This window comes from Oncorhynchus gorbuscha, linkage group LG01 (assembly GCF_021184085.1).
Source record: "Oncorhynchus gorbuscha isolate QuinsamMale2020 ecotype Even-year linkage group LG01, OgorEven_v1.0, whole genome shotgun sequence".
NCBI lineage: Eukaryota > Metazoa > Chordata > Actinopteri > Salmoniformes > Salmonidae > Oncorhynchus > Oncorhynchus gorbuscha.
This window is the reverse complement of record NC_060173.1, coordinates 52158422-52175452: the sequence shown is the minus strand read 5'-3', so window position 1 is coordinate 52175452 and position 17031 is coordinate 52158422. Positions and strand designations below refer to the sequence as shown.

At 42.7% G+C, this 17031-nt stretch overlaps 1 protein-coding gene across 1 annotated transcript; it reads right to left on the bottom strand.

Annotated features, from left to right (window-relative positions):
- Nucleotides 1–8096: 8096 nt before the first annotated feature.
- On the bottom strand, nt 8097–9761 carry lg01h11orf96 (linkage group 01 C11orf96 homolog). Its single transcript, XM_046323479.1, has one exon. It carries the CDS (start codon nt 9334–9336, stop codon nt 8959–8961), a length of 378 nt encoding a protein of 125 aa, XP_046179435.1. The 5' UTR covers nt 9337–9761; the 3' UTR covers nt 8097–8958.
- Nucleotides 9762–17031: the final 7270 nt, after the last annotated feature.

Below are 17031 nucleotides of genomic sequence, written 5' to 3'. Positions count from 1 at the left end.
AAAAGTTGCATATCATGGGGCTATTCGATACTAATGCAGAACGCCACAGGATGTTTTTGTGCTGGTCAAGGGCAGACAGGTCTGGAGTGAACCAAGGACTATATCTATTCCTAGTTCTACATTTTTTTGAGAGGGGCTTGCTTATTTAAGATGGTGAAGAAGGCACTTTTAAAGAATAGCCAGGCATCATCTACTGACGGGATGAGGTCAATGTCATTCAAGGATACCCCGGGCCAGGTCGATTAGAAAGGTCTACTCACAGAAGTGTTTTAGGGAGCATTTGACAGTGATGAGGGGTGGTCATTTGACCGCAGACGGATGCAGGCAACGAGGCAGTGATCGCTGAGATCTTGATTGAAAACAGCAGAGGTGTATTTGGAGGGCGAGTTAGTTAGGACGACATCTATGGGGGTGCCCGTGTTTACTGATTTGGGGTTGAACCTGGTAGGTTCATTGATAATTTGTGTGAGATTGAGGGCATCAAGCTTAGTTTGTAGGATGGCCGGGGTGTTAAGCATGTCCCAGTTTAGGTCACCTAGTAGCACGAGCTCAGAAGATAGATGGGGGGCAATCAATTCACATATGGTATCGAGGGCACAGCTGGGGGCAGCGGGAGGTCTATAGCAAGCGACAACAGTGACAGACTTGTTTCTGGAAAGGTGAATTTTTAGAAGTAGAAGCTTAAATTGTTTGGGTACAGACTTATATAGTAATACAGAACTCTGCAGGCTGTCTCTGCAGTAGATTGCAACACCGCCCCCTTTGGCAGTTCTATCGTGGCGGAAAACGTTATAGTTCGGAATGGAAATGTCAAGATTTTTGGTGGTTTTCCTAAGCCAGGATTCAGACACGGCTAAGACATCTGGGTTGGCAGAGTGTGCTAAAGCAGTGAGTAAAACAAACTTAGGGAGTAGGCTTCTAATGTTAACATGCAAGAAACCAAGGCTATTACGTTTACAGAAGTCAACAAATGAGAGCACCTGTGGGGTGGGAGTGGAGCTAGGCACTGCAGGACCTGGATTAACCTCCACATCACCAGAGGAACAGAGGAGAAGTAGGATAAGGGTACGGCTAAAGACTATACGAACTGGCCGTCTAGCACGTTCAGAACAGAGGAGCAGGTTTCTGGGCACGATAGCATAGATTCAAGGCATAATGTACAGACAAAGGTAAGGTAGGATGTGAGTACATTGGAGGTAAACCTAGGCATTAGATAATGAAGAGAGAGATATAGTCTCTAGAGATGTTTAAACCAGGTGATGTCATCGCATATGTAGGAGGTGGAACAACATGGTTGGTTAAGGCATATTGAGCAGGGCTAGAGACTCTACAGTGAAATAAGACAGTAATCACTAACCAGGACAGTAATGGACAAGGCATATGGATATTAGAGAGAGGCATGCGTAGCCAAGTGAACATATGGGTCCAGTGAGTGGTTGGGCTGGCTGGGGACACAGCGATTCAGACAGTTAGCAGGCCGATGCTAACAAGCTAACAGTTAGTAGGCTGGGGCTAAGCAAGCTAGCAGCTAGTAGACCGGGCAAGCTAGCAGTTATCAGCCCGGGTTAGCAGTTACAGACCGGGCAGGTAAGCTAGCAGTTAGCAGGCCGGGGCCGGAAACTAGTAGTTAGCAGACCGGGGCAAGCTAGCAGTTAGCAGACCGGGTTAGCAAGGGCTGGCAGTTAGAAGACCAGATTAGCAAGCAAGCAGTTAGCAAGGGCTAGCAGTTAGCAGACCGGGCAAGCAAGCTAGCAGTTAGCAGACCAGGTTAGCAAGCAAGCAGATAGCAGGGGGTAGAAAGTTAGCCTTTGGGGGGCGTCGCGATGGGGGTAAGTCTGTTTTTGCCTCTTCGTGCGGTGACGTCGATAGACCAGTCGTGGAATTAGTAGGGTTCCAAGTAGCTCTAGGTAGCTAGCAGGCCTAGCTGGTTAGCATAATGGGCCTTCAGCGGGCGTCGCGCCAGATTATGTCGGTATTCCAGTCGTAGGGGATCTGCGGGGTTCCACCCCCGTACCGTCTATAGAAGAGGTCCGGATATTGTAGCCCAGGAGTATGCTTCGGTGGTAGCCCAGGAGTATTCTTTGGTGGTAGCACAGGAGCCCTGGCCGGGCTAGCTTCAAGCTAATTTGTGCTTGCTCTGGGATGGAAACACTAGCCAGGAGTAGTCATCCGGGATTGCGGTTAGCTAGTTGAGGGGATGTCATAAGGTGAATGCACCAATTTGTAAGTCGCTCTGGATAAGAGCGTCTGCTAAATGACTTAAATGTAAAATGTAAATGTAAATCCAGATTGAAATGTTCAGTTTGCGGTAGGAATCCGGGGATAAAAATAACAAGTCCGTTATGCTCTGGTTAGAGTCACGTTGTTCGAACTGACGAGAGCTTTCCGAGCTGAAGGTTAGCTGATGACCGCTGGCAATGGTTTGCTGACTGATAGCTGGTAGTTAGCTGGCTAGCTTCAGTTGAGGGATTCCAGATCCGAAGTAAATACACTGCTCAAAAAAATAAAGGGAACACTAAAATAACACATCCTAGATCTGAATGAATGAAATATTATTATTAAATACTTTTTCTTTACATAGTTGAATGTGCTGACAACAAAATCACACAAAAATTATCAATGGAAATCAAATTTATCAACCCATGGAGGTCTGGATTTGGAATCACACTCAAAATTAAAGTGAAAACCACACTACAGGCTGATCCAACTTTGATGTAATGTCCTTAAAACAAGTCAAAATTAGGCTCAGTAGTGTGTGTGGCCTCCACGTGCCTGTATGACCTCCCTACAACGCCTGGGCATGCTCCTGATGAGGTGGCGGATGGTCTCCTGAGGGATCTCCTCTCAGACCTGGACTAAAGCATCCGCTAACTCCTGGACAGTCTGTGGTGCAACGTGTCATTGGTGGATGGAGCGAGACATGATGTCCCAGATGTGCTCAACTGGATTCAGGTCTGGGGAACGGGCGGGCCAGTCCATAGCATCAATGCCTTCCTCTTGCAGGAACTGCTGACACACTCCAGCCACATGAGGTCTAGCATTGTCTTGCATTAGGAGGAACCCAGGGCCAACCGCACCAGCATATGGTCTCACAAGGGGTCTGAGGATCTCATCTCACTACCTAATGGCAGTCAGGCTACCTCTGGCGAGCACATGGAGGGCTGTGCGGCCACACAAAGAAATGCCACCCCACACCATGACTGACCCACCGCAAAACCGGTCATGCTGGAGGATGTTGCAGGCAGCAGAACGTTCTCCACGGTGTCTCCAGACTGTCACGTCTGTCACGTGCTCAGTGTGAACCTGCTTTCATCTGTGAAGAGCACAGGGCGCCAGTGGCGAATTTGCCAATCTTGGTGTTCTCTGGCAAATGCCAAACGTCCTGCATAGTGTTGGGCTGTAAGCACAACCCCCATCTGTGGACGTCGGTAGGGTAACAACCCAGCAGCAGGACCGCTACCTCCGGCTTTGTGCAAGGAGGAGCACTGCCAGAGCCCTGCAAAATGACCTCCAGCAGGCCACAAATGTGCATGTGTCTGCTCAAACGGTCAGAAACAGACTCCATGAGGGTGGTAAAAAATAACATAGAGAAACTGAAGTTATTTTGTTTACCCAACCTAAAATACCTCACAGTCAAATGCTGTCCGCATGACTTCCCAAGAGAATTCACTTCAGTTATAGTCACAGCCGTGTATATTCCCCCTCAAGCCGATACCACGACAGCCCTCAAAGAAATTCACTGGACTTTATGCAAACTGGAAACCACATATCTTGATGCTGCAATCCAATGGCTCAGACACGAGACATTTGTGGCAGGGTCTACAGACAATTACGAACTACAAAGGGAAAACCAGCCACTTTGCGGACACTGACATCTTCCATCCGGACAAGCTAAATACCTTCTTCGCCCGCTTTGAGGATAACCCAGTGGCACCAACGTGGCCCACTGCCAAGGACTATGGAGGCCGACATGAGTAAGACATTTAAGCATGTTAACCCTCGCAAGGCTGCCGGCCCAGACGTCATTTCTAGCTGCGTCCTCAGAGCATGCGCAGACCAGCTAGCTGGAGTGTTTACGAACATATTCAATCTCTCGCTATCCCAGTCTGGTGTCCCCACTTGCATCAAAATGTCCGCAATTGTTCCTGTACCAAAGAAAGCAAAGGTAATTGAAGTAAATGACTATCGCCATGTAGCACTCACTTCTGTCATCATGAAATTATTTGAGAAACTAGTAAAGGATCACACCTCTACCTTACCTGATGCCCTAGACCCACTTCAATTTGCTTACCGCCACAATAAATCCACAGACGATGCAATCGCCATCGCACTGCACACCACCCTATCCCATCTGCACAAGAGGGAGACCTATGTAAGATTGCTGTTCATTGACGATTGCTCATCATTCAGCACCATAGTACCCTCCAAGCTCGTGGCCCTGGGTCTGAACCCCGCCCTGTGCAACTGGGTCCTGGACTTCCTGACGGGCCGCCACCAGGTGGTGAAACAACACCTCCACTTTGCTGGTCCTCGACAAAGGGGCCCCACAAGGGTGCGTGCTCAGCCCCCTCCTGTACTCCCTGTTCACCCATGACTGTGTGGCAATGCACGCCTCCAAATAAATCATCAAGTTTGCAGACGACACAACAGTAGTAGGCCTGATTACCAACAATGACGAGACAGCCTACAGAGAGGAGGTGAGAGCCCTGGTGCCAGGAAAATAACCTCTAACTGTCACGTTCTGACCTTTATTTTGTCGTTGTTTAGTATGGTCAGGGTGTGAGTTGGGGTGGGCCGTCTATGTTTGTTTTTCTATGATTTTGGGATTTCTATGTTTCGGCCTAGTATGGTTCTCAATCAGAGGCAGGTGTCATTAGTTGTCTCTGATTGAGAATCATACTTAGGTAGCCTGGGTTTCACTGTTTGTTTGTAGGTGATTGTCTATGTTAGTTGCTTGTGTCAGCACAGTTCTCATTATGGCTTCACGGTCGTTATTCGTTTATTGTTTTGTATAGTTTGTATTCAGTGTTCAGTGCTTTCTTTTATTTAAAAAATCGCCATGAACACATACCACGCTGTATTTTGGTCCGCTTCATACGACGATCGTGACACTAACTCAACAGTAGAGGGAGAACGCCCCTGTCCAAATGGACGGGACGGCAGTGGAGAACGTGGAAAGCTTAAAGTTCCTCGGCGTACACATCACTGACATCACTGGGTGGACCATCTGAAATGGTCCACCCACACAGACAGTGTGGTAAAGAAGGTGCAACAGCACCTCTTCCATCTCAGGAGGCTGAAGAAATTTGGCTTGGCCACTAAAACCCTCACAAACTTTTAGAGATGCACAATTGAGAGCATCCTATCGGCAACTGCACTGCCCGCCACCGTAGGGCTCTCCAGAGGGTGGTGCGATCTACCAAACGCATCCCCGGGGGCTAACTACCTGCCCTCCAGGACACCTACAGCACCCGATGTCACAGGAAGGCCAAAAAGATAATCAAGGACTTCAACCACACGAGCTGTTCACCCCACTATCATCCAGAAGGAGAGGTCAGTACAGGTGCATCAAAGCTGGGACCGAGAGACTGAAAAACAACTTCAATTTCAAGGCCATTAGACTGTTAAATAGCCATCACTCACCGGCTTCCACCCGGTTACATAACCCTGCACCTTAGAGACTGCTGCCCCATATACATAGACTTGGAATTACTTGCCACTTTAATGGAACACTAGTCACTTTAATAATGTTTAAGTAATGTTTACATACTGCTTTACTCATCTCATATGTATATGCTGTATTCTACTGTATATTTGACAAGGGCACTTGTTGTGAACTGTTAGATACTACTGCACTGTTGGAGCTAGGAACACAAGCATTTTGCTACACCTGCAATAATTGGGCTCCCGAGTGGCGCAGCAGTCTAAGGTACTGCATCTCAGTGCTAGAGGCGTCACTACAGACACCTAGTTCAAATCCAGGCTGTATCACAACCGGCTGTGATTAGGAGTCCCATAGGGCGGAGCACAGTTGGCCGGTGTAGGCTGTCATTGTAAACAAAATAAAATTTCTTAACTGACTTGCCAGGTTAAATAAAAACATGTAAAACATATGCTAAATATGTGTATGTCACCAATAAAATGTGATTTGATTTGAAACAGCTGAAACTAGCTAGCTATATGTTTTAGTTGATAAGACTTGTTGGATGACAACACATAATGAACCTTAGCTTGCTAGCTAAGTTGAGCTAACAGGCATTTTGCACTGGTTTTAGTCATCAATCTAGCAAGAGGCAATATTTTATTAATGTTGTAGTGTGTGTGTGTGTGTCCCAACCCCCAGAAAGCTATGACCCTTGGCTTTCACCTGGAATTGTTTATTTATGTCTGAGAGAAAAAACACTTTTCAACACATATGATTTAGTACACAATAAAAGTATAATAAAACATATAAATATGACAATATGATATTTTTTTTAAATGTGTGAATGAATATGCCTAAATATAGTTATAATCTGTTTTAGGAATATCTACCAAAAATATTTCACCTTTTCAATTACTGTACTAAACACATTAGTGATAGTCCAAATCTGTTACATTTGTGAACTTCTAAATAAACATTTGGGCCATTTAACCTCTTGGAACTACCCATCCTGGATCCGGGAGAATTGTCATCAACTACACTAATTAGCATAACGCAACAGTCAAAAAATATTACTAGAAAATATTTATATTCATCAAATCACAAGTGAAATATAGTGAAACACAGCTTAGCCTTTTGTTAATCACCCTGTCATCTCAGATTTTGAAATTATGCTTTACAGCCAAAGCAAGACAAGCGTTTCTGTAAAAACATGAAATAGAGTTCTGATTGTGTTCTCAACAGTACAATACTGAGCATGTGACCTCAGAGATGTGTGAAATTGTACATTAAAATTTGATCACTTTAAACTTTTTCAAATTATGGAATTTTCACAATGCCCTCAAATTACATAATTTCCAAGCATTCCAGAGGAGCAGGCTGACAGGTAGCGGTACCCTGACCAACATATTACTTCAGATCATTTTATGGCGCATTTAGCTGTTGTATAAAGAAAGGTTTGGAAAACAGGGAAGCCTTTTGCCTGTCACTTTTAAGAGTCAGTGGCCCATAACATATAACACGTTTTTGCAAATTCGTAACATATTGTACTTTTTGCTAATGTGTAACATATAGTGTGAATTTTAATTCTTAGCTTAACATAAATGGGTGATGGACATTCACAAATGAATACGTACCGTACGAAACGTAATATATCCTACCAACAGGAGTGTCTTGATTTCCTTACAGAATAATACAAAATGCCCTGAGCCCAGGTTGCGCTAATAGGAATATTCCAAGTTCAGACAGAAGGGGGAATCAGATCGCTATGATCTCCAGGAACTTTATTCGTGGTTTATATTTTCACTTGTTGCATAACTAGTACTGCCTGTTGATGTTTAGGAGGCAGCTACAGTAACTGGAAGATACAAACTGAATATGTTAATATTTTATTTCACCTGGGCGCTTATGTACCCTGGTACTATCTGTAGCTCCCGTCATCTATAGGTCTCCAAGGGACAGCTGAAGGTTTCATGAAAACTCAAGAGGACACTATCCTTCCAGCAGGGTTTTGTTATGGTTTTGCTTGCTGACGCAAGCTGAACATGATTTAAGTGCGTCATGAAGCCAGTGAGCGTGAAGAAGAAGGTCAAGTTCCTCAGTTGAGTGTTTATATATGAACCAGAGGAGTTTGGAACGTGGAGGAAATATGTGCAGAGAGATGTGATTTAAGGATGTGCATTTGCGTGAAAAAAAGCTGTGCACCCGTTGAAAGAGGCTGTATGCAGAACCTTTGATTCTGGGGCTGCTCCTGAGACAAAAGGGGTCCCCTAATTGGACAGAAATATATGCATATCCTATCCTATTCTCTCATGAGGTAATAGATCGATTCCTATTATATCATATGAACCATTCAGCTAACATTCAAACCAAAATGTTATGTAACTAATTAACAACTAACTTCTACATTGTATCTTCAAGTGTTCGCATGTGAGCAAAAGAGAAAACAGGTGGATATCGTTGCAAATATTTATTACACTTGAAGCAAACTAACAAATATGGATGTAAAACAATGTAAAAAAATTATATTCATCTTAGAAATCAAGTGTGACTTTAGAAGTCAAACGAGAACGACAAAATAATATTTGTAGATTTGCTGTTACAAACAAAATAAGAGAATAAATATTTTCACATCTGGAAACGCATGTTTTTGTGAGTGTCATTCGCTAGCTGTGGAGCTTAACATAGAAATAAGAGCAGTGCCAAAACATTGCAAAGTAACTCCTAACTTCAGTTAGCATTGAGTAGCTTTCCATACAGAGTTCAGTCAGTCAAATCTGAATGAGCTGTCTCTTTCAATCATGACTGCACTTGGAGAATCTGTTTGAAGCAGAATACAAAACAAGTACAACATAGAAAAACAACATTGTCCTTTCTTTTATAAAAAAAGGATGGAAAAAGACATTCCACATTTAACACATTTCAAGTTCAAAGCCCCTTCTGGCCTGAAGTCCTCGCCAGTAGAAAAGGAATAGATCTGAAGAAGAATCTCTGAAGTGGTGTATTCAACACTGCATCATAGCTTATATTCTACACTTAGCTTCTCTAAGAGGCGTTAGCAATATAACCAGCCAGTGATATATATTACAGGGTAACGTTCTTTACAAAAATGTGTCATGCATACCGTAGCCACATATATTGGTATGCTAATATATGTGTATGTGGAAACATATTTTCAAGGAGAATGGCCTATATGCACAGGAGTAGCTTGGATATCAGTTCAGTTTAGTTCATTGGGCCCCTGTGTGAAGCAGAAATGGAAGGGAAAGGGGCTTGTGCCAGGCAGGGTGCGTACACTTCTCCACAGGTCCTGCCCGTCAATGGGCAGAGTCAGAGTCACTAGAGTCCAGGCTTTGCTGTGTGGCCGTGGGAGTGCGTCGACCAGTCGTCGGACAGTAGAGCGCCTGCGTGCTCCGGCGAAGGTTCTCCAGGGACTGCAGGAAAGACCGGCGTGCCCTCTCCTCTTCCAGGGGCGAGGCGCCCTCCTCCTCCACCTCGGTGATCTCGGCGAAGGTGACGGGCTGGGTCTTGAAGCGGGCCTCGCGGGCCCGGCGGGGGCGGCTCTTGCCACGGGCGTGCCCCTTGGGGACGGGGAGCTGCTGGGGGAACTCCTCCATGGTCGAGGAGAGAAGATGGGCAGGTAGCATGTGGTGGAAGCCCTGGGTCTCCATGGGCATCTGACGGACAGCAGCCATGTATGGAACACTGGGTGTGAAAGCAGGTGGAAAAAGCAGTTGTTTTGCTCCTTCGTATGCTATTGTCCCACAGTTCTCCCTCTCTCTCTCTCTCTCTCGCTCTCTGGTGCCTCCTCTATTGTCAGATGCTCTTTCTCAGGAAAGACGGTGAAGCAAAGTTCTCTTAACCATACCAAAATCTCCCAAAGTCCTGGATGGTAAAACTCTGTGTCTGTACCAAAGAGCTGCTGTATCAGATGTCGGCCTCTTTTTTCCAATTCTCTAATCTTTGAGTCCTTGTCAGTACTGCAGTGCCTGTGCGAGCGGAGGTTGCTACATATGTCCACTCGTGCTGTAAGCTGTTCCTCCTTGTTGTTATTGTTGTTTCTCTATGTCGCTGTATCTGCCTCAGTCAGCGAGTGCTACTGACACAGACAGCTCCGGCACTGGCTTTTATAGCGTCGTCTCACTACCCACTCAACTTTACTACTCCACCCCCTTCCCTCTCGGGCTCGGTCGTCACTAGTTAACACAGCCGCAATGCCATAATGCCTATTTCTACAATTTCTCTTCTTAAAATCTGATTTTTAAACCTAACCTTAACCCTTACCTTAACCACTCTGCTAACCTTATGCCTAACTTTAACCTTAAATGAAGACCAAAAATAACATGTTTGTTTTCAATCATTTTTACGATAGAACACATTTGACTTTGTGGCTGTATTATCTAGTGGAAACCCTCGATATCTCTCTGTGCCAAAATCAAATCGCTCCTTCTCAGTCATCGTTCCAGCTTCCATAGCAGTTGCCCCGAGTCAGTCTCCCTAAATAGAAGTGAGAGAGGAGTAAGAGAAAGAGGGGTGTGCCGTGTGGTCGAGAGCGAGAGAGAGAAAGATGGATGGGTGGGTGGAGAGTGGGCACGAATGAGAGTAAAGGGAAGACTGAAATAAACCAAAAGATTTAGAGGTTGAGGGTCCTAGAGGGGCATGAGCTGTTACTCTTCCAAATTGTTGGGGGAAACATGTAGCTAGTTACCTGTGCGTATATGTATGCTAACAAGCAAAGATAAACCGTGGCATTAAAGGGCAACTGTACTTCCTGATTTGGCCTCATTTTAGATTTGGTTCATTAAGAAATGCTAGCGGCCATGACTTAGTTGGTTTTGGGAAGTGTTTTGATGTGTGTGTCTCTTGTGTGTGTTCGCAGGTGGGAAGAGTTACACAAATTATTTAGCCAATTAGGTTCAGCCGGCTGGTGTGCGACCGTGGCAAAATTGGTTTGATTTGGATAAAAGCGTCTGCTAAATGGCATATATTATTATATTATTATATTATTTTGGATAGTCTATCTCCGGGTCTAGATTTACCACGCGTTGCGATTGGGTCGCGTTCAGCTGCACTCCAAATTGATGATTACCTTTGGGCACGTGGGCAGGATTGAAACAAACCCAACCTTCATTTACGTTGTGATGCAGTCACGACCACAAAACTCAGTTTTGGACGAGACTGATAAACAAATGATAAATGATCCTATTTACACTTTTTTGGGGTCCATTTTGACTGTAGAATCAATGTTCCTGACTCATATCAATGCCACTTAGGCTGTTTTCTAAATGGGAAGCTAAGATTATGGTCTAATGTTGTTATGGTCTAATGTTGTTATGATCTAATGGTCTAATGGTCTAATGTTGTTATGGTGTTATGGTCTAATGGTGTTATGGTCTAATGGTCTAATGTTGTTATGGTCTAATGGTCTAATGTTGTTATGGTCTAATGGTGTTATGGTCTAATGTTGTTATGATCTAATGGTCTAATGTTGTTATGGTCTAATGGTCTAATGTTGTTATGATCTAATGGTCTAATGGTCTAATGTTGTTATGGTCTAATGGTCTAATGTTGTTATGGTCTAATGGTGTTATGGTCTAATGTTGTTATGATCTAATGGTCTAATGTTGTTATGGTCTAATGTTGTTATGGTCTAATGTTATGGTCTAATGTTGTTATGGTCTAATGTTGTTATGGTCTAATGGTCTAATATTGTTATGGTCTAATGTTGTTATGTTCTAATGTTGTTATGATCTAATGTTGTTATGGTCTAATGGTCTAATGTTGTTATGGTCTAATGGTCTAATGTTCTAATGGTCTAATGTTGTTATGTTCTAATGTTGTTATGTTCTAATGTTGTTATGTTCTAATGTTGTTATGGTCTAATGGTCTAATGTTGTTATGGTCTAATGTTGTTATGATCTAATGGTCTAATGGTCTAATGTTGTTATGGTCTAATGTTGTTATGTTCTAATGTTGTTATGGTCTAATGGTCTAATGTTGTTATGGTCTAATGGTCTAATGTTGTTATGGTCTAATGTTGTTATGATCTAATGGTCTAATGTTGTTATGGTCTAATGGTCTAATGGTGTTATGGTCTAATGGTCTAATGTTGTTATGGTCTAATGGTCTAATGTTGTTATGGTCTAATGTTGTTATGGTCTAATGGTCTAATGTTGTTATGGTCTAATGGTCTAATGTTGTTATGGTCTAATGTTGTTATGTTCTAATGTTGTTATGGTCTAATGGTCTAATGTTGTTATGGTCTAATGTTGTTATGATCTAATGGTCTAATGTTGTTATGGTCTAATGTTGTTATGGTCTAATGGTCTAATGGTGTTATGGTCTAATGGTCTAATGGTGTTATGGTCTAATGGTGTTATGGTCTAATGGTCTAATGTTGTTATGGTCTAATGTTGTTATGGTCTAATGTTGTTATGGTCTAATGTTGTTATGGTCTAATGTTGTTATGGTCTAATGTTGTTATGATCTAATGTTGTTATGGTCTAATGGTCTAATGTTGTTATGGTCTAATGGTCTAATGTTGTTATGATCTAATGTTGTTATGGTCTAATGTTGTTATGGTCTAATGTTGTTATGGTCTAATGTTGTTATGGTCTAATGTTGTTATGGTCTAATGGTCTAATGCTGTTATGATCTAATGGTCTAATGCTGTTATGATCTAATGTTGTTACGATCTAATGTTGTTATGATCTAATTGTCTAATGTTGTTATGGTCTAATGGTCTAATGTTGTTATGATCTAATGGTCTAATGTTGTTATGGTCTAATGTTGTTATGGTCTAATGTTGTTATGGTCTAATGGTCTGATGTTGTTATGATCTAGTGTTGTTATGATCTAGTGTTGTTATGATCTAATGGTCTAATGCTGTTATGGTCTAATGGTCTAATGTTGTTATGGTCTAATGTTGTTATGGTCTAATGGTCTAATGTTGTTATCGTAGAATGTATGCACACATGACTGTAAGTCGCTTTGGATAAAAGCGTCTGCTAAATGGCATATATTATTATTATTATTATTATTATCAATAACTAGGCATCATTGTTTAGACTTTTCCTAGCTTTATGTAAAGTTTGGTGCACTCATTATGGATGGGTGAGCTGTATCTCTTTGCTGGACATAATGCATTCCAATGAGATATCATAGGGTCAATGTACAGGGCAGGTTTCATGTCACATTTCTTGATGTTAACACAATTTATAGAACCATATTGTGTATAATTTTTATCAACATGCATCAGTGAATGATTCTAGAATATTTTCAGTGTTTTAATGCAATATATTTGAAATGGCTCCAAGATCAAGCAATTCGCACAGCATTCTGCATATTTTACCAGCATTCTGGTAATATTTAGTTAAATACATATAATTGACATACGTGGGCCATCATTTTGATGTGTCCTCATTGTAACACACATTTTAAGCCATTATTGGTCTTATTACACCAATTATTTATTCAGCTATGGGCATGCAAAATCATTGCAGTAACTCCACATTAAAGTGAATGGCGACCATCTTGAAAATATATAGCTAAAAAAACATTCTCAATGGGTCTACTTGTTCTGGGAAATGTAGTACAGTTATCATCTAGGGTACCATAAAGCACATCCCAACACTCAATATACCCCAAAATGCGTACATGTATGACCTTTGACCCCCCCCCCCCACCCGCCCACCCAAGGTGGGCCCATAGAGATGTCATTGCCATTTCAATAGTTTCATACCTTAATTTGTGTTGTATTATGAAGTTAATTACATATCAATTACCTTCATTTGAGAAGACTGTTCCCAGATAAAACATATTTAATACCCTCAGTCTTGTTGGCTCAACAAACCGCATAGGGTCATAACATATAATGCAGTGATAACCACATTCAGCTACCTCCGATGATGTTATCATACCAAAATATAACCCACAGAACATGGACCTCAATAAAAATAATGAGACCACCACTCCAAAGCGGACAAATATGTGAAATTTGGCCTTCCGACCCATGGATTAATAGGAACTGGCAGGGTCAGGGACGTCCCTAGGCCCTAGCTGGAAATGTCATTGTTGGCATGGCAACGCAGAGCCAAACACAAGGAGTCCACCAGGCAACACCCAGCGCAGTACATACAGTTGAAGTCGGAAGTTTACATACACCTTCGCCAAATACATTTAAACTCAGTTTTTCAACATTCCTGACATTTAATCCAAGTAAATACTCCCTGTCTTAGATCAGTTAAGATCACTTTTTATTTTAAGAATGTGAAATGTCAGAATAATAGTAGAGAATGATTTATTTAAGCTTTTATTTCCTTCATCACATTCCCAGTGTGTCAGAAGTTTACATACACTCAATTAGTATTTGGTAGGATTGCCTTTAAATTGTTGAACTTGGGTCAACCGTTTCGGGTAGCCTTCCACAGTAAGTTTGGGGAATTTTGGCCCATTCCACTGAGTCAGGTTTGTATTCCTCCTTGCTCCCACACGCTTTTTCAGTTCTGCCCACACATTGTTTATAGGATTGAGATCAGGGCTTTGTGGTGGCCACTCCAATACCTTGACTTTGTTGTCCTTAAGCCTTTTTTCCACAACTTTGGAAGTATGCTTGGGGGTCATTGCCCATTTTGAAGACCCATTTGCGACCAAGCTTTAACCTCCTATTTATTTTTTCTCTTCCTGGTTTTGGAGCAGTGGCTTCTTCCATGCTTTCAGGTTATGTCAATATCGGACTCGTTTTACTGTGGATAAAGATACTTTTGTACCTGTTTACTCCAGCATCTTCACAAGGTCCTTTGCTGTTGTTCTGGGAGTGATTTGCACTTTTCGCACCAAAGTACGTTCATCTCTAGGAGACAGAATGCTTCTCCTTCCTGAGCAGTATGGCGGCTGCGTGGTCCCATGGTGTTTATACTTGCGTACTATTGTTTGTACAGATGAACGTGGTACCTTCAGGTGTTTGGAAATGGCTCCCAATGATGAACCAGACTAGTGGAGGTCTACCATTTATTTTGAGGTATTTGCTGATTTCGTTTGATTTTCCCATGATGTCAAGCAAAGAGACACTGAATTTGAAGGTAGGCCTTGAAATACATCTACAGGTACACCTCCAATTGACTCAAATTATGTCAATTAGCTGATCAGAATCTTCTAAAGCCATGACAACATTTTCTGGAATTTTCCAAGCTGTTTAAAGGCACAGTCAACTTAGTGTATGTAAACTTCTGACCCACTGGAATTGTGATACAGTGAATTATAAGTGAAATAATCTGTCTGTAAACAATTGTTGGAAAATTACTTGCGTCATGCACGAAGTAGCATGTGATTGTAAACTTCCGACTTCAACTGTATTTGCATAGCTGTTGTCATCCCCTTCAGTATTGTCATCTTGACTGTAATGCATAGCGGTAATAACAAAAATTATCTAATGTGTCTGTGGATTTGATACTTGCTATCCGGGATCTTCGGGACGTCCCTAACCCATTGAAGTTTACATTTAAAATGGTTAAGGTAAGGGTTTATGGTTAGGAGTTAGGGTTAGTCTAGGGTATGGACGTCCCAACGATCCCAGATAGCAATAACCCTGTGGATTGAGGCACATCATCTCTGAGGCAGGTTTGTCAGTGCTGCAACAACATTGACCCTTATGGACAGTACATTTACGGCTTTGATGTCATCCTAGGGTTATGGCAATGACGGCAGGTTCTAAAATGGTTTCATCATGTACTGTATTCTTAGGATGAGACCTCAGGAGAATTGGAAGGAGACTAAGTTGCCGTATACCAATACCCTTCACTTAAAACACACATCAGGGGTGTATGTCGATGTAAAGTCGTAAATAAACCCTACACCTCTCAGCTCTATTTTTGGTAACTCAGCAGTAAGGTCATTCCCTCAGCCCACCAGTTGCCATTCAAGTGATATCACACTCACATGACATTCTTGTTTGGCGGTAAAGACCATGTGTGTGCACTTGCGTTTGTGTGTGCATCTGTGTGTGTGTGTGTGTGTGTGCGCAAGTGTGTGCAACTGCATATGATTTACTACTTTTGTATCCACCCATGCTCCTAGACGAATGAGCAGTTTGCACAATGTTGGCCCAGAGACAGGCTTGTTGGGAAAGACTTGAATGTGCCCTCTGTGGCACATTGTTTTTCCTATGATGATCTGGCACATGTCGATGAAGTTTTGTAACGGGGCTGTAAAAACAAGTAGAACGAACGAGAGGAGTCTCGGACTGCTCAATTCTATCTTGAACACAGTTTTGGCTGCGTACACTCGTAGACAGAAGGGTTCTTAGAATGTCACCATAGGAGAACCCTTTTTTGATTCCCGGTAGAACTCTTTTTGGTTTCATGTAGAACCCTCTGTAAAGGATTCGACCTGGAACCAAAAATGATTCTTCCAAGGGTTCTCCTATGGGGAGAGCTGAAGAACCCTTTTAGGTTTCTAGATAGCGTCTTCTTATCTAAGAGCGTAGCTATGAAACCTCATTAATATAATAATATAATATATGCCATTTAGCAGACGCTTTTATCCAAAGCGACTTACAGTCATGTGTGCATACATTCTACGTATGGGTGGTCCCGGGAATCAAACCATTAAAGACGACAAGGTCGTCGGGGCGGATGGAAAACCAATGTCTGTTTTTTAATTCAAGGGTGGGCTTGCCTTTCACTTTCCATTGGGTAGATTAAGTAATGCCAGATGGTTGGAGTACAGCGGTCTATGGGGGAGCAGTGTCACACGGCTCAATAGAGGCGATCCTCAGAGCGGAGGGACTGCAGAGAGGGAGAGGATTGTTTTTCACTCGTTATGTCATGCCAAGGCCGGAGGACAGAGGAGGCTTGTCAATCTGTCTGCGTTTCATAGTAATATATTAGCTACTGTATACAAAAGAGGTCCTTGCTGTATGATAAAAATGTAATGAGCAAATGGTTGCGGAGACGTTAACCTAACGTTGTCAAACTCATGTCAAAAAAGGGAAAGGGCATGCTCAATTATACACTTCACAACGCATCAGTTATCTGCACAAAGATCCAACACTTCTAGATTACGGAGATGTAACTCATAGATCGACAGGTAAGGGTGCTCTCGAGCGGCTAGATGTTCTTTACCATTCGGCCATGAGATTTGCCACCAATGCTCCTTATTGGACACATCACTGCACTCTACACTCCTCTGTAAACTGGTCATCTCTGTATACCTGATGCTAATTTATAAAACCCTCTTAGGCCTCTACTCCCCCCTATCTGAGATATCTACTGCAGCCCTCATCCTCCACATACAACACCCCTAATGCCAGTCACATTCTGTTAAAGCTCCCCAAAGCACACACATCCCTGGGTTGCTCCACTTTTCAGTTCTGTGCAGCTGGGAACAGGCTG

Excerpts from the sequence above, each read along its gene's own strand:
- lg01h11orf96 (XM_046323479.1), bottom strand. The coding sequence starts at position 9,336 with ATGGCTGCTGTCCGTCAGATGCCCATGGAGACCCAGGGCTTCCACCAC.